This window comes from Plasmopara halstedii, assembly GCF_900000015.1.
Source record: "Plasmopara halstedii genome assembly, contig: Scaffold_322, whole genome shotgun sequence".
Classification (NCBI taxonomy): Eukaryota; Oomycota; class Peronosporomycetes; order Peronosporales; family Peronosporaceae; genus Plasmopara; species Plasmopara halstedii.
The window spans coordinates 935,634-961,577 of NW_020187243.1; the positions used below are offsets into that span (position 1 = coordinate 935,634).

Here is a 25,944-nt window from a genome sequence, read left to right on the forward strand (position 1 = left end):
AATAATATATGAACATGTTTCTACTTCTTTTTCGGTGTTATTTCGATAGATCCCAAATAACATATGGTATGTACTATTGTGTCTTTTTAAGCTATGAAATATATATCAAGATTCTAAAATGTAGAGCAAGTTTCTAAATTCTAAAATGACAGAAATCTTGCTGTATTTAGACAATTCGACCAGTGTTAATGTTAATTGAGCATGAGCGGTAAAAGTGTGTCTTATATATTACAGCGCTGAGGGGGTCTAGGGGTACGCTCGTTGCTCTTATATGGGATGGTTTAGCGGATTTTGAGCGGACGATGAGCGGACAGGACGAAACATTCTGGGACAAGATGACAAAGAAACATGAGCGTTGGCTTTCTTTGGGACGAATAATCATTCTTTGTCCCGTCATCTGCTTCATCTGCGCGGAACATGGCGGTCAAGCAAATAAATGGCATTCTCAAGAAGCTTGATTGGAAGAAAGTCGAAGCTACTTTGCTTTCTGCTGAAAGCGATGACGCGGATCCTGAATTTGAAGTTTGCGAAGCTTCGTTAGAAGATTGGGAGAGGTATGTGAAGTCGGAGACTCAAGTACTGGTGTCAAGATCAATGGCATTTGAAGATGGTAGAATCTACATTGTCGAGCTACCGACCGAGATACACGATAACTTCTGTCGTGACCTAGACTTCGCCATCTTGATTGCGACTGGCACAGGAAATCAGCATTTGCGGCCACGAGGATCGAGTTACGTTGAATCTCATCAAAAGCTCGAGCCCGATTGCAGTTTTGGACCTCCTCCCGGTATTGGTGCCGTTCGACCAGTTGGAATGGATTGGGGAGAATACCACACTTTGAAGGTGGAAGTAGGAGTCTCACGTGAATGGCCCTATCTGGATCGAAAAGCGGATCGATGGAGGCAATTTTCCGGCGTCGAGTACATTTTCTGTATTCGTATATCACCAGCGCTGCGGGTTCATCAGTACAAGCTCCACACGGTGGTTAATCGAGCAAATCCACTTCCGGTCATTAATCCGATACCTATCGCCAATCCGACAAATGTGGCTTTCAATTCGCGCCGTTTGTTAGGCCTCGTTGGACGAGGTCACACTCCCCAAGGCTTTTCTCGGCCCAATGTAGTGATCGATTTATTTCCGCTCGTAGAGAGGCTAATTCAGGAAAACCAGTGAAGACATTTTGAAGTGTCGATGCTTTTCGTCAGCGATTCACCCAGCACAAAAAATGACAGAGAGATATTGTAGGCACTGAATCACCAAGTCACCACTTTTTGCAACTTCTTTCCACTTATTTCTAGTCACTACAATATCATGGATGTCTTTATCATACTATACCAAGCTTGCTCGCAACAAAGAACGCATCCAATTAATATGGAAATTATTGTCGCGGAGAGTAATATAGTTGAAGAAATATCTCCACAAGTCAGTACCCCAGTCGTCGCTGAGGTTGTTGATACACCAGCACCATCGTTGATCAAGCCCGTCGAGGCCTCGAATATTGAAGTAAGCAAAGTTTCACAATTGGATGAGCCGATTGTCGCACCGGCGGTCACAGAGAACGTAGTAAATGGGGAGGAATATAATCCAGAATTGAAAATTTTGTATAATTCGGACGATGAATATGATACAGATAACGAAGATGAATTTATTTCAACGATGACAAAGTTAGCTTCGCCAATTCATGCTCGACCAGTAACGAGGGTTGAGGAGATTCGTGATGATTCCTGGATGTATGAATCATCATCGGACGACTCTTGCAGTGATGATGGCAGCATTGTCCGGGAAGAACCTAATAATGAACACCTGGACGAGGCATCCTTCGAAGAATTTGAACGCACGAGACAAGCAGAAGAAAATGCGGAATATGGAGATGCAAGATGTTACTTCACCACCGACTGAGATTGTTAATCCGACAAAACCAAAAGCCAACACTAAGTGCCAATGTGGTATACAAAGAATAACATGAATCTTGACGCTGTCACACATTTGGTGAATCATGAATCCGCTGATGTGCATCCATATGGCCCGTTCGACGGACACAAGAACGACCCTCGTGTATTCAACCTATTCAATGGGTCTCCTCATGTGTATGACCCTGAGTATGTAATCAAACAAGAGCGAGTTGATGTGTGACTCGATCATTACAAATATGTGCTATCTGATAGTAATGATGCTATGTATCAGTTCTTTGTGAAGTACTTTGCTCATCTGATCCAAAAGCCACATGTGAAGATGGTTCCTCTCATCAAATGAACGCAGGGGTATATCAAGAATTCCGCATTTGATATCTTTCGTCGTTTTGTGATTGGCCCCCAGAGTAGTCTTGTGTGTTCGTCAATGGAGCGTATCACTGCTCGATTCAACAGTATTCGACAGAGCAAGCTATCAATTGTATCAACGAAGCTTTTGACTCAAACAATTGCTCGATGAATAATCAAATGAAGAGTTACATCACCGACGATCGCACGCAGATTGAACGCAAGGGGCTCAAAACTCCATTCTTCTAATCAGGCTTCGCAAACTTCAAATTCAGGATCCGCGTCATCGCGCAGCAGAAAGTAAAGTATCTTCGTCTTCCTTCAAATCAAGCTTCTTAATAATGCCATTTATCCGCTTGACCGCCATGTTCCGCGCAGATAAAGCAGCTGACGGGGCAAAGTATGATTATCCGTCCCCAAAGAAAGCAACGCTCATGTGATAGTTTGTCATCTTGTCTCCTGTCAGCTCGTCGTCCGCTCAACCATCCCATATAAGAGCAGCGAGCGTACCCCTAGACACCCTCAGGGTACTAAACGAAAGTAAAAGCAGTGAAGATGTTAAGTCAGGCATAATGAACTTCGATAGTATGTTCAAGTATTCCAAGAAGTTATAAAATATCAAATCTAGAAAAGAAACCGAATAGCTCTCCATCTGTTCTTTTCTGTCTTTCTAACAATGTCTAACAACAGTATTAAAGTAAAAGGTCGCCAGTTTGACGTCTCTGGTCCTTGCGGGAATTCCAACCTGTATTTTCCATTAAGTACCTCCTTTTACAGGCCAACGAAACGAAAAACTTGGCATTTCATTCCTAAGTAATGAAATAGTAACAAGTTACCAATGGGAAAGACAAATGTTAGATTCCATTTTATTTATCCAAATTACAGCAATAAAACAAGGTTATTATCACTTCCTTGAACTCTTAACGCATTTTAATAGAAAACTTACAATACAACAACAGCGTAACCATCTGGCGTACTGAGTTATGTGCAATTCGTCTCGTCTTCCGCCTTATCCGAAAAAGTTATCCCCCAGTCTCAATTGAGCTATACAACAGACGAATTAAATTCTTAAACACTTTACTTCGACTTTTAATAGCATGCGACGTAGACCTCCAACACCAAACGAAAGCGTCGGCTCTCGCTCAGTCTCGGGTACCGTCATGACACCTCATTCTCAACGTTCTGGTTCAGGACATGGCACTACTCTTGTTAATCTTGATGGTAAACTTTATACTTTGAAATATCTTTAATTTCATTCCATGAGACTAAGAATTCTGGTGAATTTCTAGTCTTCATACATCGAGCAAACATTGGACACGATATTAGTCCAACTGATGAAGATTTGATCGTACTTTTTCGTCGTAATAGTAAAGAAGTCACGTCCGAACCTGCACCTTGGAGTATTGATCATTGTGCCGTATGGAATCAGCACGTTGGTATTCAAACGTCGCTACTTCGACAGAAAACGCCTTATCCACTTGGAACGGCTACTGAATTTCTCAAAAAAGAGTATGAAATTGTTCTCGTTGCGGTAAGTTCTTCTTTTCAAGCTCAATTTTACTGTCGTAAATGAATTAATCTCTTGCTTGTCATGTCTGTAGCTACCCAGTCATTCAGCTGTTGCTCTCTTTTCGATCGACTTTGCATCACTCGTTCAACTCAATGCTAGTGCATTAGATCATCACAAATCATTTCGTATCTCTCCAATAAAGTGTCGAGACTTGGCAGCCACACTCGAGCTTGACATTACGTGGGAATTACAAACAAATGCTGCAGCAAATGTTATGCATTCCAGTGCTCATTCTTACTCACCTGGATTGAATGGCTTGCCACCATCATCTCCATTACCAGGTACTACCTCTCAATCCATCTTGGCACAATCATCCAAGTCTCAAGCTCTACATACTCGAGATCTATCTAGATCTCGACGTACTGTAAATGACACAATGTCAGTCTCAATACGACGTACAAATACCAGTTTTAGCTCAGCTGGAAGTGATCGTGAATTGCTTGAAGAGTTGACATCTTCAAATTGTAATAGCTGTCGATCTGCCAAGCGTCGACTCGATCGTAAGGAAGTTCAGGTGTTGCAGCTCGAGTCTTTCTTAAAAGAATCACAAAAACGTATTGATGCACTGTGTACTGAGAATGATGAATTGATCGTTCGAGAAAAAGCTGAGACGCGACATGCTGCTCAGCAGCGTATTTTAACGCTGCGTTTGCTTCAGGAACTTGAAGCTACTGTACAGCTTTGCGTCGACCAAATGCAGATACAAGGGTCGACTTTACTCCCGCAGAAAGAATTAATTGAACGTGTGAAAAAACTGCATGAAGAAACTGATCCACTTCATGAAGATTCTGAAAATTTCCAGCGCTCACATTCGTCCCAAGCGTCTCTAGGATCAACTTTTGATTTTCGTGCAGAGACAGAGGCGGCATTGCAACGTAACCAACGATTGCAGCAGCAACTTGAATTCCTAAGTCGCTCAATGGATTATGACAACGAACATGCTGATGATCTCACCCGATATCACCGTGCGGCTACAGACGCATCGGGTACTACTATTTCATCGGCTCATAGTGAAAGCGTTGCGGTAGAATGTGAACCTCGACCAATAGCATTGACAATGACTCAGCAGCTTAATAATCTCGAACGAGAAAACTTTAAGCTACGCGCTGAGCTTGAGGGTGCTTTAGCTAATGCTGCACGGGCATTTAAGAAACAAGCAGTAGGTTATCAGTCAAGTTTCTCAACAGCGCTTTCTTTAACGGCCGAAATTTCAGAGACAGCAAGTTCATCGAGTCGTGATGATATTGACGAACCCGAAATTGAAGACGCTGGACTACTTTCTCGTATTCGCGAGCAACATGAGCTGGAAGCTGGACGATCAGCAGCTCTTAAGTCGGAGCTAGAGGAGGCAAAAAACGAGATTAATAAGCTGAAGAGTCAACTAGAAAAAGCTCAAGAAGAACGGCTGGCTAAAGAGGAGAAGGAGCCATCCCAAGCTCCAGGGTTTTTGGACAAGATTTATGCGGACGTTGGTAAAGCCAAATTGGTGCTTGAAGATCGAGTAAATCAGCTTGATGAGCTGCTGACGAGTGCGACAGATGAAAATGGTCGACTTCGTAGTCAGATTGAGGATCTTCAAAAGCAGCAGAATAGCAATGTTGATAACGTTTCTATCGCAAAAAAAGATAGTTACATTGCTGACATTGAGCGACGATTGAAAGAACGGGAAGACGACATTCAGACGAAGACACAGGAGCTTTTAGAATGTAAGCAGCAGCTTCAAGATGCTGCAACTCGAGCTCGTGCTCTTGAAAGTGCCGAGTTGACGCTCGAGAAGGAAGTTGCAGCCTTACGTCGTTCGCAGCAAATAGCACGAGAGAAAAAGTCCGTGGCTCCAAGCCCCCAGAGCGCTGGTACTACCAATGCAGTCGACAGCATTAATCACAATGAGGGGCTCGCAGAGATTCAGAAGCAGCTTAAGCTATCAAAACAAGAAGTGATGCAGCTTCGATTTCGTAGCAACCAGTTTGAAAGCGTTAATGAGCGTCTAGAAGAAGCGTTGAAGGAGAAGCGTACGTTAGAGGTCAAGTTGACGGCTTTAGAAGGTCAGCTCTTTGAGCAACGAAGTCGCACGCTAAATACTGACAGTAGCAACTTTGCGGCTTCTTCACTTGATGCCAAAAGTACAGCCATGCTGACTGATATGCAACGTGAGCTTGATCACAAAGCAGCTCAGTTAATGATCGCTGAACGGGAGGTTGAACATCTGCGTGGGCAACTAAATGACGTGGAACCGAGCAATCCGGGTACGATTGAGGATCTGTCAGACAAGGTTAAACAGTTTGAGAACGAGATTATTCGACTATGCCAGCGCAATGACGACCAGTTGAAAAAATTACAGAAACTAGGAGATCGCGTGAGAGTCGCAGTTCGAGAACGTGATGAGTTAGAGGAGATTGTGCAGCAGATAATGACGGAGATGTCGCTTTTGGATAAGGACGTTCAGCTTACGACTGAAGATAGTACTGATAGTATGCCATCGACTCCTGCGGTAATGGAAGAGATGGAGGAAAAGTCACCAATCTCGACAGAAACTACGGTGTCCAAACCTCTCGTTCAAACGGGTAAAATCACTGACCGATACGCTAACGCCGTTGCGAGCAGCCTCAGTGCATCTCATACACCAAACCCTCCACCACCAAGTGTGACTAGCAATAAGGTGGCGCAGCTTATGAAGAACTTTTCTACATCCAAGTAAAGTGAACTAGTGTCAGTGTAATTGAGAAGTCGAACTTTTTATCAATCATTGCAAGACAAAGTTCTTTTCTGTCTTTTAACAATGATATCAATGCAATTACTTTGGATGTTATCAATGTGAACCTTTGAAAGAAGAATCAAACTCGAACTAACGATGTTAACAGACCAGAGATTAGCTTGCGTATCCAATATATAAATTGAATGATCTTGTATCAACAAGACTTTAGTAGTGTCTATAGTGTTTTCCATGTGTATCTACGTAAATGTTCACACAATACTAATAATTTAAATAATATAATATATACCAACAAGTCGCAACGGTAATGGAGTTACTTAACAAGATTTGTCTCTTCGGCGCACATCACTGCTTCTACACACAATCAGCTGCAGCCGGTGCAGCTTACTGTTATGCAGCCATATTAGCTTATACATTGTCTGTAAGTATACAACGTGGACGTTTAGGTGAGCATGGCCATGCGACGCATTTGTTACCAGTAAAACGTATGCGCTGGTTTCCAACATTTTTAAGTTTTGCCTACTTCTCACGTATTGCATGGCTTGTCTTGAGCAATATGCACATGTTTCAATGGGTTGAAGGCTCAGCACCTAATTTTCAATTCGAGCACATGGTCTTTGTCACGCCATTATTACCAACAGATATTGATATTTATGTACTTGGCGTCACAAGCTTTGGAAAATTGGCTACATTACTTTATTTTTCAGCTTTTACACTTCTTCTTCGGTTTTGGGAAGATGTACGTGCACAAGCTCGACGAGCTGAGAAACCATTGGCTCGAGTAGCAGCTAATCAATCAGTTATTGCGGAATATACGCGTGGAGCTGGTGCGCAACGTTCTGGTCGATCTAGAAAATTATTTCTTGTTGCTAATGTTTGGATTTATCTTGTCGAATGTGCTTTACTGGTTCTCAAAACGCTATTTCCTAAAGAAGAGATGGTGCTTTTTGAAATGGAATATGGTTTTGTGGCTTTATGTTTCTTTCTGCTTGCTGTCATGCTCGCAAGGTGCGCACTGCAGCTACGTGGTATCCTACTCAAGATTGAATTTTCAGCTCTAGCTGCTACAATTGCCAGACGACTTTCACTTATCGGTCTTGTCTCGTCGCTTCTCTTCTTTTATCGAAGTACACTTTTGTTCTTTTCCATGCCAGCTATTGACGTCTTTGACCCACATGTATCGAATCCGTGGCTCTTTTACGCGATTCCGGAACTGATTCCAGGAGCTTTGGTTATATACATGATGAATGTCAAGCGACAGCATCCATCACCGCCAACATGGGGACATCTGAAAATTGACGAACAGACGCCGCTACTGCAGGAGCTCCGAAGACTTTCTATCGATGTACCAAACTTTCGTGGACAGGAGCTGCATATTTAATTTCATAGCAGTGGAAATGTATGTGCAATAGCAATTCAATAAGGAAGATCGAGTATCTGATTTTAGAAGTTGAAGTTCTTGTCTAAGTTTCTCTTATCCGTACGTGCCATATAGAGACTTACGATTATCGTTTAGCAGCAGATTAAGCATTTGCACTTGACGTCCTCTCGAATAATCATGAGCTGGTCGTTGTGAATTACATTTATCAGCTGAAGATTGTTTAAACCTTGAAAAAAATGATGAGCAAGTCATACTCCAATAATTTATTATGAATCATAGGTGATTTTATATTACAATATTATTGCATGCGCAAATATTATTGTCAAAAGACTTTGGTAACCATGACTGAGTACCTGCCCGATGACAACCGTGCGTACAAGGAAAAGAGTTATTGGGACTCACGATTTTATAGGTCAAAGAACAATGTATTCTAGGGGCTTTAATCGATTTCATTGCCTAACATCTATTGCAACAACAGCGAGGACTCGTATGACTGGCTGGCGCGCTATGAGAACTTGGCTGAGCTACTAACGAAGTACGTGCGTCCATCCGATCGCATTCTCATGGTACGTTGACTTTCAATATCAAGCACACGATCAGTGACAATATATTGTTATTGTGCAGGTCGGATGTGGGAATTCGACTTTCAGTATTGAGATGGTAAATTCTCATTGCAAGCAATATGTTCCAAGTCTCATTTTCATGGATTCTATGGTAGTACAACGCAGGCTTTCACAATATTACAAATATTGATTTTTCCGGCATTGTTATTGCTCGTATGAAAGCCAAGTACAAAGTAAATTTCGCAATATATTCTATTTCGATACGAGCGTCATAATCAACGTCGTGCTTTTAACAGGACAAGATGCCAGAAATGAAGTGGAAGGAAGCAGATATGACAAAGTTGAGCGAAACCTTTAAATTCGGAAGTTTTGATGTCGTTATTGATAAAGCTGCAATGGATGCGCTTATGTGTGACGAAGGCGATGTGTGGTCACCTTCAGAAACAGTTATCAAGGAGGCTGCTGCCATGTGTAGTGGTATTGCATCTGTGCTGGTTCCTGAAGGAATTTTTCTACAAATTTCGTTTGCACAACCTCATTTTCGCAAGCGATTTCTTTTAGGTGAGGGTGAAACGCCTCCAACCAGCACAATCTACGGCTGGGATTTCTCGTACCATAACATCGGTAAGTTTACTTGTTTGTTTGAATATGTAGTGAACCTAAACTTATCTTTCCCTTTTTACATGTAGAAATTGGTTTGGGTTATTTTTTCTACGTATTAAAGAAAACTTTACCTTAGTAGAAGATTATAATAGTATTGTGCAATAATTGAAGTACAACAATGCTTTATAGTCATGAACTCAACTGTGATTGTTGTTAGCTTCAAACGAGCACATCAACTTAAATTTTATTGCATTGATCAAAAGACCTTGATCACAAAATGTTTTAAACATGGTGCACTCTCACATGATAATTCAAGTCGCCTGTCGAGTCCGCAATAGGGTACATTAGCTGAAGGCATCAACTGATTTGCTAGTGAACAGATCTTCGTTTGTCGTGCGACAAATTCGGCAGCGAAGTTTTAGTCGCAACTTTCTGAAGTTCATCACCAACTTTAACCATCAGTAGACCAAGCGTGATTGAAATCATAGAGGATGCCTTGAAAACAACAGCACATTGTCCAAGTCCAGTGGTCAAACATTGCCAAATACACTACAAGCCAAAGGACATTCTTTGTTCGTACACATCAATTTTATCTGCTGCATCATTCGAGTCTTCAAAAATAGTCTAAAACAACAAATGTATTTAGATCCACAAAATAACAATTCAATTGATTGTCATCCAAACAATTTTATGACAAAATCAACAACTTCTACAGGTTCATTTTGACATGATGGATATCGGAAATATTTAATCAATCATGGTCAATTACAACTTGCCGTGTAGACCAGATAAATCCTTTTTCATCATCTCTGTGCATAGCACATCAACGTACTTTGTCCTTCACCAAAATATCACCAATGACAATGCAGGGTAGGCATCGAGCAGTTAATCCATAGGCTTTGCATCGATAAACCAGTTGACTTTAAACATTTTCACATCTTCACAAAAAGATACCAATACGAGCGGTCTGTGGTCGCAAATAAGGCAATGTTGTCTTTTAAACTCTAAATGCTATCACAAGCGCTTGAAGAGGTTACGTTCCTGCCTTCCTGACGTCTTTTTACGTCCACTTTCGCACTGCATGCCTCTTTCAGATCGTCTTTCTTACTTTGACAAGCCAAGGAAACGAACGATGCTTTCATAACGTCCAATAGCTTCAAAACACTCGGAGTAAAGAAATAACTTCCAGAAACGTTGTCTCCATGATAGCCCATTAATTATTTTTTTAGCCGTCACTGCTTCAGGTTTTCTTGAGCTCAAGAAAGATTACATCCAACCGGTATGTGATCATATCGAAAAGATCCTGCTTCATAGTATTCCAATCGGTTATCAAATTGTTCGGATGACGTTGAGTCGAAGCAAGCATTGCTCCACACTAAGTTTTAACATATTTAAAACGAAATATATGCCTGACACACGCTTCATTCGTTGTGACACAGCGTGGATACTCTAGACAAGCAAAAACAACTCGTGTCCGTAAAGAGCGCAGGCGTTGTGCTTTGTAAGAAAATGATAAAGCAGTAAAATTATGAGCATATGTAATCTTTGACAGATCGCGATGCTTCAGCTGGCATGGATATCAATGTAGTGCTGAGTCTTCACTTCAAACAAACATAATGCCAAACAAACATGATAGGAGGTCAGCTACCTAAACCACGCTCCTTGAACGATCAATAATGACAGCTTTGTCCATAAGACGTCATACTAAAAAGCATGCTATACATTCTCCTGTCCGGACACATTCACAAGTGCTGCAGCGTAAAGCGTCTCGGGCTCCAAGTCAGGTTCATCTAAAGCTTTAGTGAGTAGAAAATCGTTCTCAGTCTCGAGCTTTTGCGACGTGTTTTGACAAGCTGACGCTAATCTAGACAACCAAATAAGCACCTTTTCGAGATCGGACGATGGCTCAACAATAAGCCATAGCAACATGAATATCATCGCTAGTAACAACACGACAATTGCCGTAAGAACTCGTAACCAAAAGACTGTTTGCCACTTAAAGGACTTGGCGTTCATAAAACGTGTAGAGCGAAAATGTAGCTTTGGCGTCCAGCCTCCAGCACAAAAGTTTACCCCATGCTCTAAGCTAAAAGGTGCTGAATCAATGCAAGCGAATCCCACTGTTTTGCGCTCCGAGTCAAACTGAACGTAATACGCACGCATAAAAATCAAGCCGAGCACCACAATTTCGTCCTGCTGAGCTGTAATTGTCACTAGGGAGCCATTGGCGTCCGTCATCTTCCTCTTGTTCTTTTTTAACGTGGAAAAAGTATGAACGTTTAGCTGAGGAGCGCAAATAAAATCATCGCATCGCACGTAGTCCGTACCCTGAAGCATCAACGTTTGTGTCTTCTTATGCTTCAAAGCAGCTCTTGTCATCTCACGCACAAAAGTAAATTGGATCGTTGGAAACATTTCTGCCTTGCAGTCTTCGCAAGTATATCCGCTTGTTGTTTGTAAATTCATACGCAATTCACGATCGTATTCCAAACGAAGATGCTGTTGAATTTTCGTTATTGTTGCTGCAAATGCTGTTCGTGGAAGCAATAATTGTGACGTACCAGAGTCAACAATTGCTATAGCTGCTGTGACTACAACGACGCCATCTCGATCGCTTTGCGCTGGTTTCAAGCTTAATTCGAGCGGAGAACTAACGACAATCCGATCCAATCGAATTGCCCAAAAACCGAGTCTAAGTTGATTAAAGGGGTGCCCTACGAGTGGAAAATGATGCCAGTTGACAAACGTTCCGTTCTTGTCTGAAATGTGCGCTATTGGTAGCAAATCATCGACACCACCAAAGATCAATTGCGATGACGGTAACACATTTGGTCGAGGATTAATGTAGATAGAAAAGCGTCGAAACCGTGGGTCATTCTGGATTAAAGTAGGCTTTGTGATCAGTGCCAGAGCTCCAAATCCAAGTCCTACAATACCGTCAGCTTGAATGTGCTGCAATCGTTTGGTAATTTTGCTAGTGCTGCCCAGTCGTAGATTTGACAATGTCAGATTTTGATTATCACTAAACATTGAGATATCATCACGCACAATACAACCCGACGCATTGCCACTGCCATATTCAAGATGAAATGATTGATTCATTGCCACATGTGAACGCGAAGCAGCAGCGTGATAGCGCCGAGAACCGGCACAGTTTGTACAATTAATTTCCGGAAACCAAATGTCACTTGACCCAGTATCAAAAATGACCTGAAAACGTTGCGGTGGTGACCCGACACCAATCAAACCAGAAAAGTGCGTTTGATCGTGATTTTTGAGCGAGATGCGGAATAGACTAGAGGTCACAGTAGAGTTTGAACTAAGGAACGTCAGCGTTGTTGTTGCGTACAAAAGACGGTTTACACGACAGAGTCCCATAATCGGCAAACGATGACGCCAATCAATGACAAAGACGATTTGAGCTTGCTGAAAGCATGACAGGTGGGGTGTTGGGCATCACCATGAACAATTCTTGCGAGACAAATCTACACTAACCGGTTTCGCTTTCTTAGGTCGACTTCTATCCCGTGCGAGATATTGCTTCTATTAACGGTGTCAGCTATTTTCATCGGTCGTATGGCATACCTGCTGTCTTACAAACTTACGATGGAGGAGCCTTTCGAGCCGAAATGTTTAATTAGATAATCTATGAATTACTTCCAAGGTCATTAAAAAATCAAAAATCGCGAAATGCTCTTGATTAGTGCCTTACTACTTACTGACTATGATCATTGGTGCAGCAATTACGTGACATTGTTTTATAACACTAGCCAGGCTTGTATCAATTTGAGCCGGCGAGCGATATACTGTCTTGTGTGGCTTTTCGTGAGACCTCTCGTTAAGATCAACTTTTCGTAACAGCGCCTTGGCACGGTTGCTTACAAATTGATTATACGATTTTTATGAGTTCTGCAATTCTGGAGAAGTTTTGTGTGTGTCGAACAGGCAAGTGATTTCGTGCTATGATACAGCAGACCTTGTCAACAAATAAGAGTTTTCTACACTTCGAATCTGCGACATCGAGCTAGGAAGACCCAAGCTATCAACGCTTCAATACTTGTCGTGTCAGATTTATTAGACGTACGCATAGCATGGTCGAGGCGCAACGTCAACGTCGTGACATGTTCCAGTTTGTAATCTCAGCGACGCAAAGTCCATCTGCCATTAATAAGCTGATCAAGACGGTATTCAAGCTTGAATCAGGCGGGCGAAGATCATAATCCATCATGTCAGCGTCATGACACGTCACTTGTATATATTGCAAATAGATGATGTGTATCTGGCGGGGTCCACTTCATGTCATGTAGAATTAGCAATGATTTACCATAAATATAGCTAATATGTAAGAGAAACCGAGATCCCTTGGAATTTTTTGAGGATTCAATCCAGCAAGATTATGCAATAGTCAACACACTCAAACGTTCGTCTTGTTGTCAGCAGCTGAGATATAGGGCACGCAGGACGGGCTTAAAAAAACGATGTTTCTGTTGGGCTCTGAGGGCGTGGAGCACCTCATTGCGCAAGGGCCCGTCACACGGTAATCCAAGCACTAAGGGAATACAAACTCCAGGGCGCGCTTGCCGGCAAAACCTAATTCTGTAGCCCAGCCTTTACAGAAATAGTTCTAAATTTATGCGCGCAGCTACCGTCATATACATCATCACAGTATCATGTGCTAGCTCGAAGTAAAGCAATGTCGTTTGCAACAGTTATAGTGTAAGAGGCGATGAAAAAGGAATGCCTCGAACCACTGTATATCCATTTGAAAGAGAAAAGATTGGCGATTGACCGTGTCATGTCTGTATTCTTTGCACGATAATGCTGCAAGTTGTTGTCTAGGCCAAGCCACTTCCTTTAATCGCTTTGATATTGCGTTACAGATCAATCTGTATAGTTTATCACTCATATACTACTAACTCTCATTGTAAGTTGATGATACTCGTTGACCACGTTAAGAGCGCTGCACATAGTGCACCAAGCCGTCGTCTGCTCTTTCTTTGTAGCCTCTGAATGAGGGCTCATCTCAAAATGCTGAGAATATGTACCGGCGGCCAATAGCCGTATGCCTTTGTGGGTTGGAATGTGGGGAGACATACTTTCTCTTATCAAGCTCGATGACGGTATTGCACGACACAAGGTGAATACAAAGTTGCAATGTCTCTTAGACAAAAGGCGTTTGCGTTCTGCGTTGTGTGATGTTCGCTTCTAGGAACCAGGGTACTTATATCTCCTGACGCCCGTCAATAATGTTAAAAATGACTCTCGTCTGATTTTTGAAACTAGCCGCCAAACTCATTCCAATCGCTGTAAGAATGTAGTCATCTAGAACGAGATGAGACCGATCTCTTTTTTTAATATTATCTTCTCTTCTCTTCAGTGCCAAGTCGGTATTGCGAGACCTCGCATGCATCCCCTAGAGAGTCCTCGAGCTTTGTACAGCCTGAAGTCAATATAGAGCACGCAGTTCCACTTGAACTTCCCACTCACTTTGGTCTGAGTACATTATCTTTTTTTGTCGCAAATTTGTGGAGCTGATGCTACGCGCGATTGACGTATCGCTAACTCAGCTGTATTCTCATGAAAAGATATACCACTTTGAGAAGTTTCGAGTCCTGACCTCTTGTTCACTACCCACAATTGAGTTTACGAGAGAATTTGTCTATGAGATTGATAACGTTCAGCTACTTAGACGCATCTAAACAGACTTGTGAACTGGGATTGTTTTCCCTTCGCATTTTATCAAAAAATCAATTTTGAGGACGCTAGATCAGACTACTTATATGTGTCCTTACAAATAAAGACTCTAAAGACAGCGGCAGACGATCGCTATTTCCCTTCGCATACGCAAATCAGTCGGTGACAGGTGTGTAATACCTTCCATCTTTGTTCATGGCTCCAATAAGTACTCTCTGGATGGCCGCATGTTCTACACCAAAGGTATCGTACCATCGTCCTTCGTCAAAAGCGCTTCTGGGTTTCAACCGCGGTGATTTCATGGGTAAGCTACGTTCACGAAGGGAAGTGAGTGTGTCTATCTTTTACTAAGGGGTTTGTATAATGCATAGTCCTACTATTCTTGAGTTCAAGTTAAACTATTGCACATAAAGTTTCAGCCGGGCCAAACATAGGGTGAGATCGTGCGAAAGAGACTACGAACAATAGCATTTTACACAATAAGAGTCGTGTAAGCTGATTTGGTGAGCCAAGAAATGTCCCGAGTGACCTCATCGAGTGAGTCACGGACACTGTGTTCGCAGTCGACACACTCAATACCTAAATATTATCAGCAGCAGTCATATGGTTGCGTTTTGCAGTAGTTCAATGTCTACGATTGTACGCCGCCGCTTTTTATGTTAGAAATTCCCGTGGGCTTTCAATACTGGGTACGCTGGCGTATAGAGCTTGAGCGACCAACCAACTTTGGTCATGTGTGTCACCCCTGATAAAGAGTTGCTCATATTATCAGCCTCAGCCCCCACGATAGACGATTCTGTACCTGCTGAGGCTTGATAGTTCTCGCAATCGTTCCACCACACTACGTGGTAGCTCGACATTCAATCCTGAATTGTTATGGCGCGCGAGCTGTCGGTGTTTACATGAGTGAGACACTTACGGATTTCTAACAGCACAGATCGTGCTGCACTTCAACGTTTCTTGCTAACTTCTTTTGCCCCCATCTCTTTCTTCTTTATCGCCTTTTGTAGATCGAAACTAACGTTTCCGATACTCAATGCGACACTCACCGCTTGATGAAAATAAACAGAAAGTGGCATAGGGTGCTGATGCCTGAATGAGAACCTTCATAAATCGGTTGTCACCGACTTCAGAACAGGGTCGATCAACGTCTGGCTATAAAGGGTCTAAAGCTTTGAAGACAGTCCAGCAGTCCTATTTTCCTTTTTGACAAGTTAGTGAAACTGCGGTCATAATCGATCGTGTGAAATCGCGTTACGAAGAAATACAGTATCTGTCGTTTGATAGCTATCCATGACTGTATACCTTTTTAAATTAATTATTACATCGTTTTGTGCACAAAAATCCGGTTTTTTGTTCACTCGCGCGACAAGCCGTTGCATAATGTTACGTAGGACTAAATACATCGCCCTTCCAAGTTCGTATCTCGATAAGAACATTGCCATGTTAGCCCATCGAAACTCTCGTGGTGCAACATTGCTCCAAAAAGCGGTTAGAAAACGGCAATTCGTTCATCGACTTCTGCTTGATACTTTCTAGAGTGCTAAGTCGGTGAAAGCTGGGAAATTGGGGCTTAAATGACCAATTGCGCTATTTTCTGTGACAGAATACGATTAGAGGCCCCGGATCTGCTTGTTTCATCACGAAAAAGAGATATGATCATTAAACCCGGCTGTCCTCTTGATTATGATGTTACCTCAGGGAAACGTGTTTGCCGCGCATCTCGCACAGAGAAGGTCTTCACTCAAAAAGTCTACTTTATCTCGCGCTCGAAGTCTAGATTATTGTACACTTGTAAGGTGGTGAGCCAGAAGTCTCGCCAGAATTGGTATCTCCATTCGTTAAACGTTGATATGCGTATTATTGAAATCAAGCTGGGTTAAGTTGTCACCTGATGCATAGGTTTAACAAAACATTATACTCAACCTTATAAGTCGTAATGAATAAACGAGTAAATACTTATTCGAGATAATTAAGTTGGCGAATTGTGACAGCCTTAAAAAGCCAGTCGCACACTTTGCGCTGCACGTATGTTGCCGGAACGCTCAGTGTAAATTCACATATGACGGTAAACTTGGTACATCATCGATGCGCTAGATGACGCGGATACTGAAAATCAAAGCGACTACTGGAGAAAGCACGTCAGTAACATCAATGCATTTGTAATTACTCCGTTGAGATACAATTGTATACAGTGGTCGGTGAGAACAAGACAGATACAAGTCACCCCGAAAAAAAATTGCTTTGTTGAGCAGTATCGTCACTTTTGGCGGCAGCTACTCGATGAAGTTATTAAGCCGTAGTGAATGCAAAGGCTATGCTCTGTCGGTCGTTCTGATGTCCGATGTCTGCGGAACCCGTCCCAAAACAAAAACTAGTTTAAGAGAGACGGAGCATATATCTCGGGTATGTCGGCAATATTCAAGTGCGACTCGCAAATTAGTAGACAATATGTGAAACTGCATCAATGCAGAGTATGATGATTGTCTGAGCGAGGTATAAAAACATCTTCCAGGCTTTACACCTCGTAAACTTGAATGACTGAGGTTATTTATGGTTATCAGAATGCACTTTTATGCTATGTATGGCCTGGCCAAATGCCATGAGACATGGATTGATTGATAACAAGGACTCTCGGATGTCATCCATTTTTTTCCGGGGGTTTCGGTGTGATACGACCCAAATCTGCTAGAAGGCATAGTAGTTTTGGCACGACATACAGTTGCAATGGCTTTGATATAACACATATAGTTGCCCGTAAAATTTAGTGAGGGTAGGTTCGGGCGCCTTGCGCTAGAAAGGGAAATAGAAGCAGCATCACGGTGTATAAAACTGTTGCAATATGATCATCGAGCTGTTTCTCATATGGGGTATCGGCTAGGCCATGTGTTGCCTGGTGAGGGTGGAGTAACTTGATCAGTGACACTCCTCACCAAAAACCACCGCAGCATTCTCAGCGAAATCATTTCTTGTGCGTCGGCCCGGAGAACTCCAACTTTTCGAGGGGCTCACCGAGATATTTGATTTTACGTATGAGCAGGGCGACGTTACAAGCATGCTTCAGGGAGCGAAAACGGTAAGGTGTAGAGGGTGGAGCTGGACTTCAGATGCAATGACTGCGCGTCTAGCGAATGCTTTTGCGCAAAGTACTGAGACTTCAAAAAGCTATCCACCCCAGTGAAGTCCAAATCTACCGAAAGGAGGATGTAATGATGAAGTACTACCCCCTAAGCGTTTGGTACAAATTAGATGGATACAACGTTGTACCGTTGTACGAAACGCTATTGAATTTTATAGTATCTGTGGATAATTTAGGTTCCCAAACAATACCAATAATTACGAGGCCAATGAAACTCAAACAAGGAAGGGCTCGTGATATCAGGGATGAGAGATGCAGAGCGATGTCTCTAGTTATCAGTCCATTACCTTCGAATTTGCGCACAGTGCATGGAACCCCGTTAGTAAAAAAATAATTTTCATTCCATACAATGATACAAAAGTGAAGATTGGGAGGGATGGAGAACGAACCGACAAATTTGCATAAATCAATTTAAACTCGTCTTTGCTTCAATTTTGATGTAGAGTCTCCTACAAGAGTGCTATTACGCGGTTCTCTTGGTGTGGAAAATACTTTGTTGGTGCGGTTGCAGCGGGGCTGTCGTAGCTCTTTGCTTAAAGGAAGCTTAGTAAGGTCACCGACCTTACGTTGTATACTAGAACCAGTATGAGTGTATCGGATCACAATCCGCTACTCAAACCTCAACCTAAGGCAAATGTTCTCTTCCATTAAAACCTGAGCCTGTATTTATACTTTTATTGGCGACCGAGTCGTCTATATCTAAAGCCTTAGGTTTCCCTTTGAATCAGTAAAACCTAATTAATATGCATAACTACTGGCAGTCCCGCCACGCAGCGGCTTCTTGTTACTGTGTAGCCACACCATTATGTAATGACATCAACTTGTGGAATCCACACATTTGTACAGTCACATCATCTTGTGTGATCCACCCATTCATATTAGGGTACGTGTAACCCTGACACAGCGGTCAGTTATTCGCACATTCGTCAGGTTAGGGACGGATCCGGTGCAGCAGTAAGTTTTAACTTGCAAGTGAATATCATGCTTGCAGTGCTCAGCAAGCTGCAAGGTCGTATATATCGATGCGCTGGATGCTATTTGCTCGAAACGGGAAATCGCCAGCATAGCTTCGGGCATCCCACAGTCGATTTATGGCACAATGACTGACACTTCTATACGGTGTAGAAAGCGGTCTTCCACATGAAGATTTGGTTATCGCTGCTGCGACAAACCTTTCCAACTCGATCGAAGTAGTCTTGCGTCATCCTGAATTTGATCAAGAAAATACTCGGTAGACCGCCGAATACAGCTTAACGCTTTTTTTTAATATTGAGCCTAATATCCATTGTACGTTAAACAATATCAATATTGAGAACATAAGATAGATCGCGATATAAGCTGTCAAAGCCGGTGCTGATATTGCAGCTTTATGTCGTGAGGCAAACAATGGTGGCTTGTACTCGACAGCGTGTAGCTCTTCCCAAGATGATACTCTGGAGGAATAGTGAATGGATTAAAGTATCGAGCCGAGCATCTCCGCGATTTACGAACTGCACCAGCAAAACTTAGCGCTGTTGTCGCGGGTCGATTTTCACATAGCAAATCAATGACTATTGGTCCCATTTAGGCGTTTAGAACTATATGAGGGTCACCAAAACTAAACTGTCGATTTCAACAGCAAAGATTTTGAGCGCTAAGTTTGGAATAGTGTTGGCGGTCGAACCGAAAGACTCAACTGACACGCAAACATCTGCAGATATTTTCTTTCCTTGATGTCAAGGCTTCCATGGAGTGTTACTTTATGGTTCGCCTGGATGCATTAAAAGTTCGATTGTTCGAGTAGCTCTACACATAAGTGGGGTCACATTTCCGTCACTTTCAGCAGCTCTAGTATCTTCACCGCATTTTGGTGGTGCTGAAGCTGCTATATGTCGGATTTTCTGAGATACTCCAGTTGCTCTTCCAGCCATCTTCATTTTAACTAAAGCTGATATTATGGATTCAAAGCAATAATTTGATGGATCTATAGAGCGTGGAGCCTCCACTACAATACGCGTGCTATCTACACTGCTATAAAATGGGTCTGGCAATAAAGTTTTGAATATTGATGCAGCGAATAGTTGGGACTGCACCGATAGCACTCTTGCGACCGAGGCGATTCGAACGCATTCTGCTAGCAGACCTTACGGATAAGATTGATCTCGAGAAATTGTACATCAAAGACTTATTGGACAACCAAAGTCGCACTTCGCCTGATACTACTGCCACTCCTCTTAAAAACTGCATCTATATCCTGATTTTTACATGCACACTAAGAACACTGTCGTTTTCGTTTGAGCTTTAAAGCAGCTCTCATTTCAAAATTTCAGAAGTTTGAGCTTTACTGTCAGCGTGATTACCATTACACCATTTATGCTACAAACTTCGCGCAACTTACATCGTTATCACTCTATTAAAACTGCGCAATGCGACGCACTTTTTGCTCGATGTGCAACACGATCTTTTTCTTGTTGTCAGACTGAGCTGATAGCTACACGGGCATGCTCAAAGTATGAGATGCACTGTAATCGATATGAGCCGGAGATCAAGACGCGTGCTCACTTCAAATGTCGACCGCGCGCTTTTCTTTGGTCTAAAGTCTGTTTAATGAGATGGGGTTGTCGTCAAGAGCACGGGCCACAACGACCTTTATCGTGGTTGATAATGGCTATTGATATATCGCGACTGCGGTCTAAAACCAAATTAGGAGGGTTGCACTAGGTCTTGTTCTTTAGAAACGCGACTGACCCCCATTGACAACCCGGTAATGGGGTGTCTCAGCTCCTGTTCACTCCGAGAAAGGGTGCGATTCGCAGAACTCACACTAGTATGAGCGGGAAAGAGAAGAGAAGGTTGTGAGCCTTTTAAGCCTCAGAAGAACTTTAGTCGATAGGCTGAGCAGCATTTATAGAACATAAAAGTTTTGAGTGATTTACTCTGATCGATGAGCACTTTGTCTACAAGATCTGAAAGACATTGGCCACACTCAGCATTCATTGATCAATACCTTGCCTACAAACGCTGAAAACATTGGCCACACTCAACCTCAAAGGCAGCCTTCTAGGCAGCTTTCGAGCCATATGTTAAAATTTGTAGTTTAGAGAGGAGCTTCCGGAGCGGCAGTTGCACTTTGAACTAACTGGTGTATGATCATATTTGAACGTGGTGATAATGCTGTGAGCTTTCAACGAGGATACTTTTTGTCCCGTTACGAACTGCAGCGGGGCTACCGTAGCTAAGCGCCTTAAAAAGTGTACTTCAGGTCACCGACCTTTGGTTCTTTACAAGAACCATGTATGGGTGAGCGTATCGCAATTTGCTTACTCCAAGAGTAATTATTGCTTTTCCTAGGCTAGTTGACTCTTTGGTTTAAATTCAAAACTGATTTATTTTTTATTTTTTATCCTAATTTTAAAAGTCAATTCTAAATATAATAAATATGTATAGTAAAATCTAAATACATGCACTACCTAGCCCCATACCGTATTTTTGCTGGGTGTGGTCACACCATGCATATCTCGTGTGACATACACAGCCCTGTAATCAGGGTTCAGGAAACCCCGTTACATTAACTTTACTTCGGTGTGCGATCACGATGCTATTCCTAGTGCAATTGAGCATCGCTCTGAGTTCCGAAAGTAAATAAAGTAATATATACGCATACTGGATCAGGTGTGCAGTCTATTTTTCATAGATCAACAGATTCGGAGAAGACTGGTGGGTTTTTGCTACACTGGAGAGCCATAACAGTAATTTTAAGGTTTTAACAGTCGACCTTATGTAGTGAGTGTGGTGGACACGACGTTGGCACACGGCCTAAATGTTTTGTTTTGTCATTCAGTTAAAAATGCCTCAATGGTGCTGATTTGCACGAGTGACGAACACTAGCGTTCATCGTGAACAAGCGATCGCGTGACGGGAGTGCAGCTCGATATTTCGTTATAATAATATTGAACGACGTTGAATAGTAGAGCCACTGTACGATGGCGTAGAAAATCTAGAGTTCCGATTCAACAATTCTGGATTTCCTTTCAACTAATGGCATTTCTGTCGTCACATCGAGCGTAAAGGCTGGCTTCCAGGATAGTGGTAGCAAATTTTCGCAGTTTGCAAGTTCGTGATCCGATTATGCCAGAGTGTATTATTTCGCGATCGTTCGACGCCATATGCAATCAATGGTTGTATAACGAGTGCGTTCAGTCTCATCCCATTTTAACTGCCATAGATGGCGAGTACAAAAGCTTCCAAGACTATAATCAAGAACACGATCAGTCTCCGAGCTTGCAATCAAATTATGAAAGATGAGCCTAGCGTTATGCTTAAAGTCGAGTTCAAGTATAGCTACTCACCGTTCGAGGCGACAAAAGCGTGCCGGCGGGCCCTTTAGCGAGCGTCGGAAGCAAAAAGTGACCAAGAAAGCGCTGAGCAACGCTGGCAGTGCCTTATCAAGTAAATAGAATTTTCTAGCGAACGCCGCAAGCATTGCATTTATTGGATCATTGAGAAATATCCTTAATGTAGCAGGTGGAACGATTATAAGCGTTAGGAATTGCTGCCAGTTCAGCAGTGTAAACAACGTGGCAGAGATGTATACGATAGCTTTATTAGGTAATTAAGCATGGCTTCACTACAGTTGTGACCCACACTAGCACACACCATGTAAATTGTGCGAGACAGCAACGTCCAGATATGTAACAATTTTCATGGTGCTTCCATATAGTCGGTTAAGGTCGTTCGATACGTAGCGAGCGACTAGATCGAACAATGCATGGTCGTTTCGGCAGGGCAATGATCGAATATAGGCATCGGATAAGGTAGAAATACAATGACTTGATGTAGACTTGTGTAGAAGCTCTTCGCTTGGTGATGCAGACACGAAGACGATCATTTGAAAGATTTGGTGAGTTGGCTCAACGGTGCAATAAAGAGACGGATGTAGAAGGTGTTGAATTTGTTGAGCCTAATACCTATCGGGAAGAGCTGCACAGCCGATCCTAACGATTGTGTCATTAGTAGCAGTCGTAGTAACGTGTTCATAGAACCCACAGCCAAACAATTATCTATCAAAATTTGTGAAGACTCTATCAGTGTGCGCTGACAATGACTGTGGCGGTAGTATGGCTACAGATTCACACGGCGGCTTACCGAGAAAACTTGTATGTGGTCCGTCTTGTGATGCTGCGCTGGCCACATTAGTACCGATGTTTGGATCAGAGTAACAGGAATATCTCGATCTTTACGGTCGGTAGCCAGTTTTGATGGATGACAATGTATCCCCATTGTGGGCAATACAGCCTGGACGTGCCAAGATTTCACAGAGATATCCATAAAATTAGGTCAGCGACATACTCGTAGCCTAAATTTTTATTGTCTTGCATTGATGCTTTTAATTTGATGATGAAATTGCTTGTATGAAAAGTGACTCTCTCGTCAGTATCCTCATGCTCGACACCTGGGTCCGTCACGATTGACTCAAAGTGGTTGATATCGAGCGAAGTAGTGTAATCAGTGTACTCTACGTCCACAACATCTTCCGTCTCGTACATTCCAGCGACTCTCAGTATCCGACTTGGACACTTTGAGCTAGAAGTATATTCTGGCCTTCGCTTGACTGGATAAGATCCGACACATGCGTCGTATGCTTGATGCCAACAGTCTGCATTAACGAGAAGGTGATAGCAACTGAGCCAATGTTCACGGCGATGCAGATTCGAATTAGTAGAGCATTTCAAATCCCTACAACTAAACGACAGAATGTATATTATGGAATATGCGTGCGACGTTCCACGCTATTTCGTTGTGATTAGCTTCAGAGCTCGAAGTGGCAAACTCAGTACTCAAAAGTTTAAAGCTTCGCAAACAAGACAATTTCATTGACAACGCTTGTGATGCACTTTCAAGTTACACATCTTCATACCGTTTCTAGATAACTAACTACTCTGCGCATACGCTTTGACATAAGAAGTATTACAAGTTTAAAAGCATTTATTTTATTCAGATTGTACAATTGCTACTCGACGTGTGTTCCACAAAGTTTCCGTTAAACTGTCAATTCATTTTCGATACTAAGTTTGTTGCCCATACGAAGTTACAATCGCAAGATACACGACAGGCATATGCATCTAGTTGGGAACAGATCGTGTGACAGCTCGCAATGTGACAAAACAATTAAGAATCTTAATCTTTCTTGACTTGTGGAAATTCAACAATTTAGAAAGGCAGTAACAACCCAATGATTTGGTTAAATATTCTCTCAGATGTCCAAGCTGCATACATTGTCTGCACATAATGTCGATCTTCCTGCACTATCTACATCCGATCTACTTACTTTATACACAATAATCTGATAGTCGAAGGCAAGCGAAGCGCAGCGATTGCAACAGCATTCGATAGTGTGGAAGCAGCAAGTTTTTTTTTTTTCTGAATATTACAATTGGTCGTTAAAAATTCAAGATGCGTAAGCAAACATTTGGGATAAAAGAACGGCTTTATAAATGGATTCCTGGTTAAAATTTCTCAAAAACCTTGAATCCACTAATCTTCCATCATACTGATTTATATACAAAAGACTGATTTTTTATGCGTCCAACGCATGCGCTGGCGCCTCAGCCTCAAAAATAAACATCTGCAGTTATGGCAGAAATTCAGAAGACCTGGAGCGTAGATATTAGTGGCAACCGTAACTACAGCAATTTCTATTGCACTGATACCAAAAATTGTCGAATTTCAGTTACATGTCTTGACGCGCGATTCAGCAAAAGTTCACAACACGAACAATGATGAAGTAAAAATTTCAAAATTATGCGATAAGATATATATATACAAAATGTTGTATGGGCGTGAATATCTCGCCAACAACAGCCGGCAGTAGAGGGCATCTGATGCTGCATATTGGGGCTACGAGATATCGATTTTGTCCATAGTATGATAATCATATGGTTAGCAACGAGATAGTCAGCTCGAAGGGCTCGTCGCTACACATGGTCGTGCTCGTGTAAAAGATAGGGCGAGACATGTTGAAATCAAGAGAGAAGGTATTTTTTCTTGCATGATAAGCTCAAGCTCCCTGCCGCTCCCCTGCATCGTTGGCTTGTGTCTGGAGAGCGCAAATACCATCGTGACCTGAATACTCATTTCCCAATTTTCTCCGAACGCGACGTGCAATACTAGCATCGACCCCGTTGAAAATTCTTTTCCCGTGTCTCGTTTCTTCAGCAGCGTATACAACCTCTTTTAACGACCAAACATCACCATGAAGGTGTACACGACTATTTTGCTGTCAGCCGTAGCCATGCAAGTGGTACTTGGTGGCGCAGGTGGCGGTATTACCTTTGACAACGCTGGTGATTACACGCCAGGCGGCACCGAGGGCACGACTGACAATAAGCCACCGAGCAGCGGAAGCGGTTCACCACCTACCAGCACGCCACCGGGTCCGTCATCTCCTTCGGCAAGTCCGCCAGCAACACCTGGTACACCATCGGCTGGAACGCCTCCTACACCAGGAGCTCCAACGACTGGAACACCGATACCAGGAACACCTCCGGCCTCACCACCATCCACACCGGGCGCTCCACCTGTCTCACCGTCTCCTATTCATCCTGCTCAGGAGGCACCTGGGGGAAACACAAACACCACCAATCCAACACCTCCGTCGATTGTCAACCCAACTGGATCCGGTGCGACGCCTCCTACCGGATCAGGCTCACCATCTCCCAGCGGAGTAGATACACCATGCCCAGAACTAGCATACAGTTACCCACCCGGCACAACGACACCCAACACGGTTGGCGGTGACCACTCAAGCAATGTCCCTACCCAAGGAACCCCAGTCCCTGGGATTCCTCCTGCCAACACTCCTGGAACTCCCCCTGCTGATACTCCAGGAGCTCCTCCTGCTGGTACTCCAGGAGCTCCTCCCACTGGTACTCCAGGAGCTCCTCCCACTGGCACTCCAGGAGCTCCTCCTGCGGGATCCCCGCCCGTTGGCACTCCAGGAACACCTCCAGCTGGCACTCCCCCCGCTGGGACTCCCGGTACTCCT

The 25,944-nt window shown here is 42.9% G+C and overlaps 11 protein-coding genes across 11 annotated transcripts in view; 7 read left to right on the forward strand and 4 right to left on the reverse strand.

The window, feature by feature from the left end:
* Positions 1 to 417: 417 nt before the first annotated feature.
* Positions 418 to 1,173, forward strand: PHALS_08321 (uncharacterized protein; the record flags this gene model as incomplete). The annotated part of the gene is made up of 1 exon (XM_024723647.1): positions 418 to 1,173. One exon carries the CDS (start codon positions 418 to 420, stop codon positions 1,171 to 1,173), a length of 756 nt encoding a protein of 251 aa, XP_024574603.1.
* Positions 1,174 to 1,311: 138 nt separating this feature from the next.
* On the forward strand, positions 1,312 to 1,899 carry PHALS_08322 (uncharacterized protein; the record flags this gene model as incomplete). The annotated part of the gene is made up of 1 exon (XM_024723649.1): positions 1,312 to 1,899. One exon carries the CDS (start codon positions 1,312 to 1,314, stop codon positions 1,897 to 1,899), a length of 588 nt encoding a protein of 195 aa, XP_024574604.1.
* Positions 1,900 to 1,909: 10 nt separating this feature from the next.
* PHALS_15296 (uncharacterized protein) lies at positions 1,910 to 2,773 on the forward strand. Its single transcript, XM_036407359.1, has one exon. It carries the CDS (start codon positions 1,942 to 1,944, stop codon positions 2,131 to 2,133), a length of 192 nt encoding a protein of 63 aa, XP_036263067.1. The 5' UTR covers positions 1,910 to 1,941; the 3' UTR covers positions 2,134 to 2,773.
* Positions 2,774 to 3,355: 582 nt separating this feature from the next.
* On the forward strand, positions 3,356 to 6,526 carry PHALS_08323 (uncharacterized protein; the record flags this gene model as incomplete). Its single annotated transcript, XM_024723651.1, has 3 exons — positions 3,356 to 3,479; positions 3,548 to 3,789; positions 3,860 to 6,526. The coding sequence occupies 3 exons, from the start codon at positions 3,356 to 3,358 to the stop codon at positions 6,524 to 6,526; spliced, it is 3,033 nt and encodes a 1,010-aa protein (XP_024574606.1).
* A 502-nt stretch (positions 6,527 to 7,028) lies between these two features.
* On the forward strand, positions 7,029 to 7,922 carry PHALS_08324 (uncharacterized protein; the record flags this gene model as incomplete). The annotated part of the gene is made up of 2 exons (XM_024723652.1): positions 7,029 to 7,368; positions 7,474 to 7,922. The coding sequence occupies 2 exons, from the start codon at positions 7,029 to 7,031 to the stop codon at positions 7,920 to 7,922; spliced, it is 789 nt and encodes a 262-aa protein (XP_024574607.1).
* Positions 7,923 to 8,263: 341 nt separating this feature from the next.
* PHALS_08325 (s-adenosyl-l-methionine-dependent methyltransferase) lies at positions 8,264 to 9,224 on the forward strand (the record flags this gene model as incomplete). The annotated part of the gene is made up of 6 exons (XM_024723653.1): positions 8,264 to 8,334; positions 8,401 to 8,488; positions 8,547 to 8,582; positions 8,641 to 8,718; positions 8,782 to 9,109; positions 9,175 to 9,224. 6 exons carry the CDS (start codon positions 8,264 to 8,266, stop codon positions 9,222 to 9,224), a joined length of 651 nt encoding a protein of 216 aa, XP_024574608.1.
* A 1,580-nt stretch (positions 9,225 to 10,804) lies between these two features.
* Positions 10,805 to 12,820, reverse strand: PHALS_08326 (aspartyl protease family; the record flags this gene model as incomplete). Its single annotated transcript, XM_024723654.1, has 4 exons — positions 10,805 to 12,514; positions 12,584 to 12,631; positions 12,694 to 12,734; positions 12,808 to 12,820. The coding sequence occupies 4 exons, from the start codon at positions 12,818 to 12,820 to the stop codon at positions 10,805 to 10,807; spliced, it is 1,812 nt and encodes a 603-aa protein (XP_024574609.1).
* Positions 12,821 to 15,436: 2,616 nt separating this feature from the next.
* Positions 15,437 to 15,861, reverse strand: PHALS_08327 (uncharacterized protein; the record flags this gene model as incomplete). Its single annotated transcript, XM_024723655.1, has 3 exons — positions 15,437 to 15,527; positions 15,585 to 15,670; positions 15,751 to 15,861. 3 exons carry the CDS (start codon positions 15,859 to 15,861, stop codon positions 15,437 to 15,439), a joined length of 288 nt encoding a protein of 95 aa, XP_024574610.1.
* Positions 15,862 to 19,660: 3,799 nt separating this feature from the next.
* PHALS_08328 (uncharacterized protein) lies at positions 19,661 to 20,030 on the reverse strand (the record flags this gene model as incomplete). The annotated part of the gene is made up of 2 exons (XM_024723656.1): positions 19,661 to 19,923; positions 19,994 to 20,030. 2 exons carry the CDS (start codon positions 20,028 to 20,030, stop codon positions 19,661 to 19,663), a joined length of 300 nt encoding a protein of 99 aa, XP_024574611.1.
* Positions 20,031 to 21,484: 1,454 nt separating this feature from the next.
* On the reverse strand, positions 21,485 to 24,092 carry PHALS_15297 (uncharacterized protein). Its single transcript, XM_036407360.1, has one exon. It carries the CDS (start codon positions 23,444 to 23,446, stop codon positions 23,213 to 23,215), a length of 234 nt encoding a protein of 77 aa, XP_036263068.1. The 5' UTR covers positions 23,447 to 24,092; the 3' UTR covers positions 21,485 to 23,212.
* A 1,060-nt stretch (positions 24,093 to 25,152) lies between these two features.
* PHALS_08329 (membrane-spanning 4-domains subfamily a member 14) overlaps positions 25,153 to 25,944 on the forward strand; it is a gene marked incomplete at both ends in the record, with an annotated part of 2,343 nt that continues 1,551 nt past the window's right edge. Inside the window, one exon of the mRNA XM_024723658.1 lies at positions 25,153 to 25,936. Coding sequence (XP_024574613.1) covers positions 25,153 to 25,936 — 784 coding nt within the window. The remainder of the gene's footprint in view (positions 25,937 to 25,944) is intronic.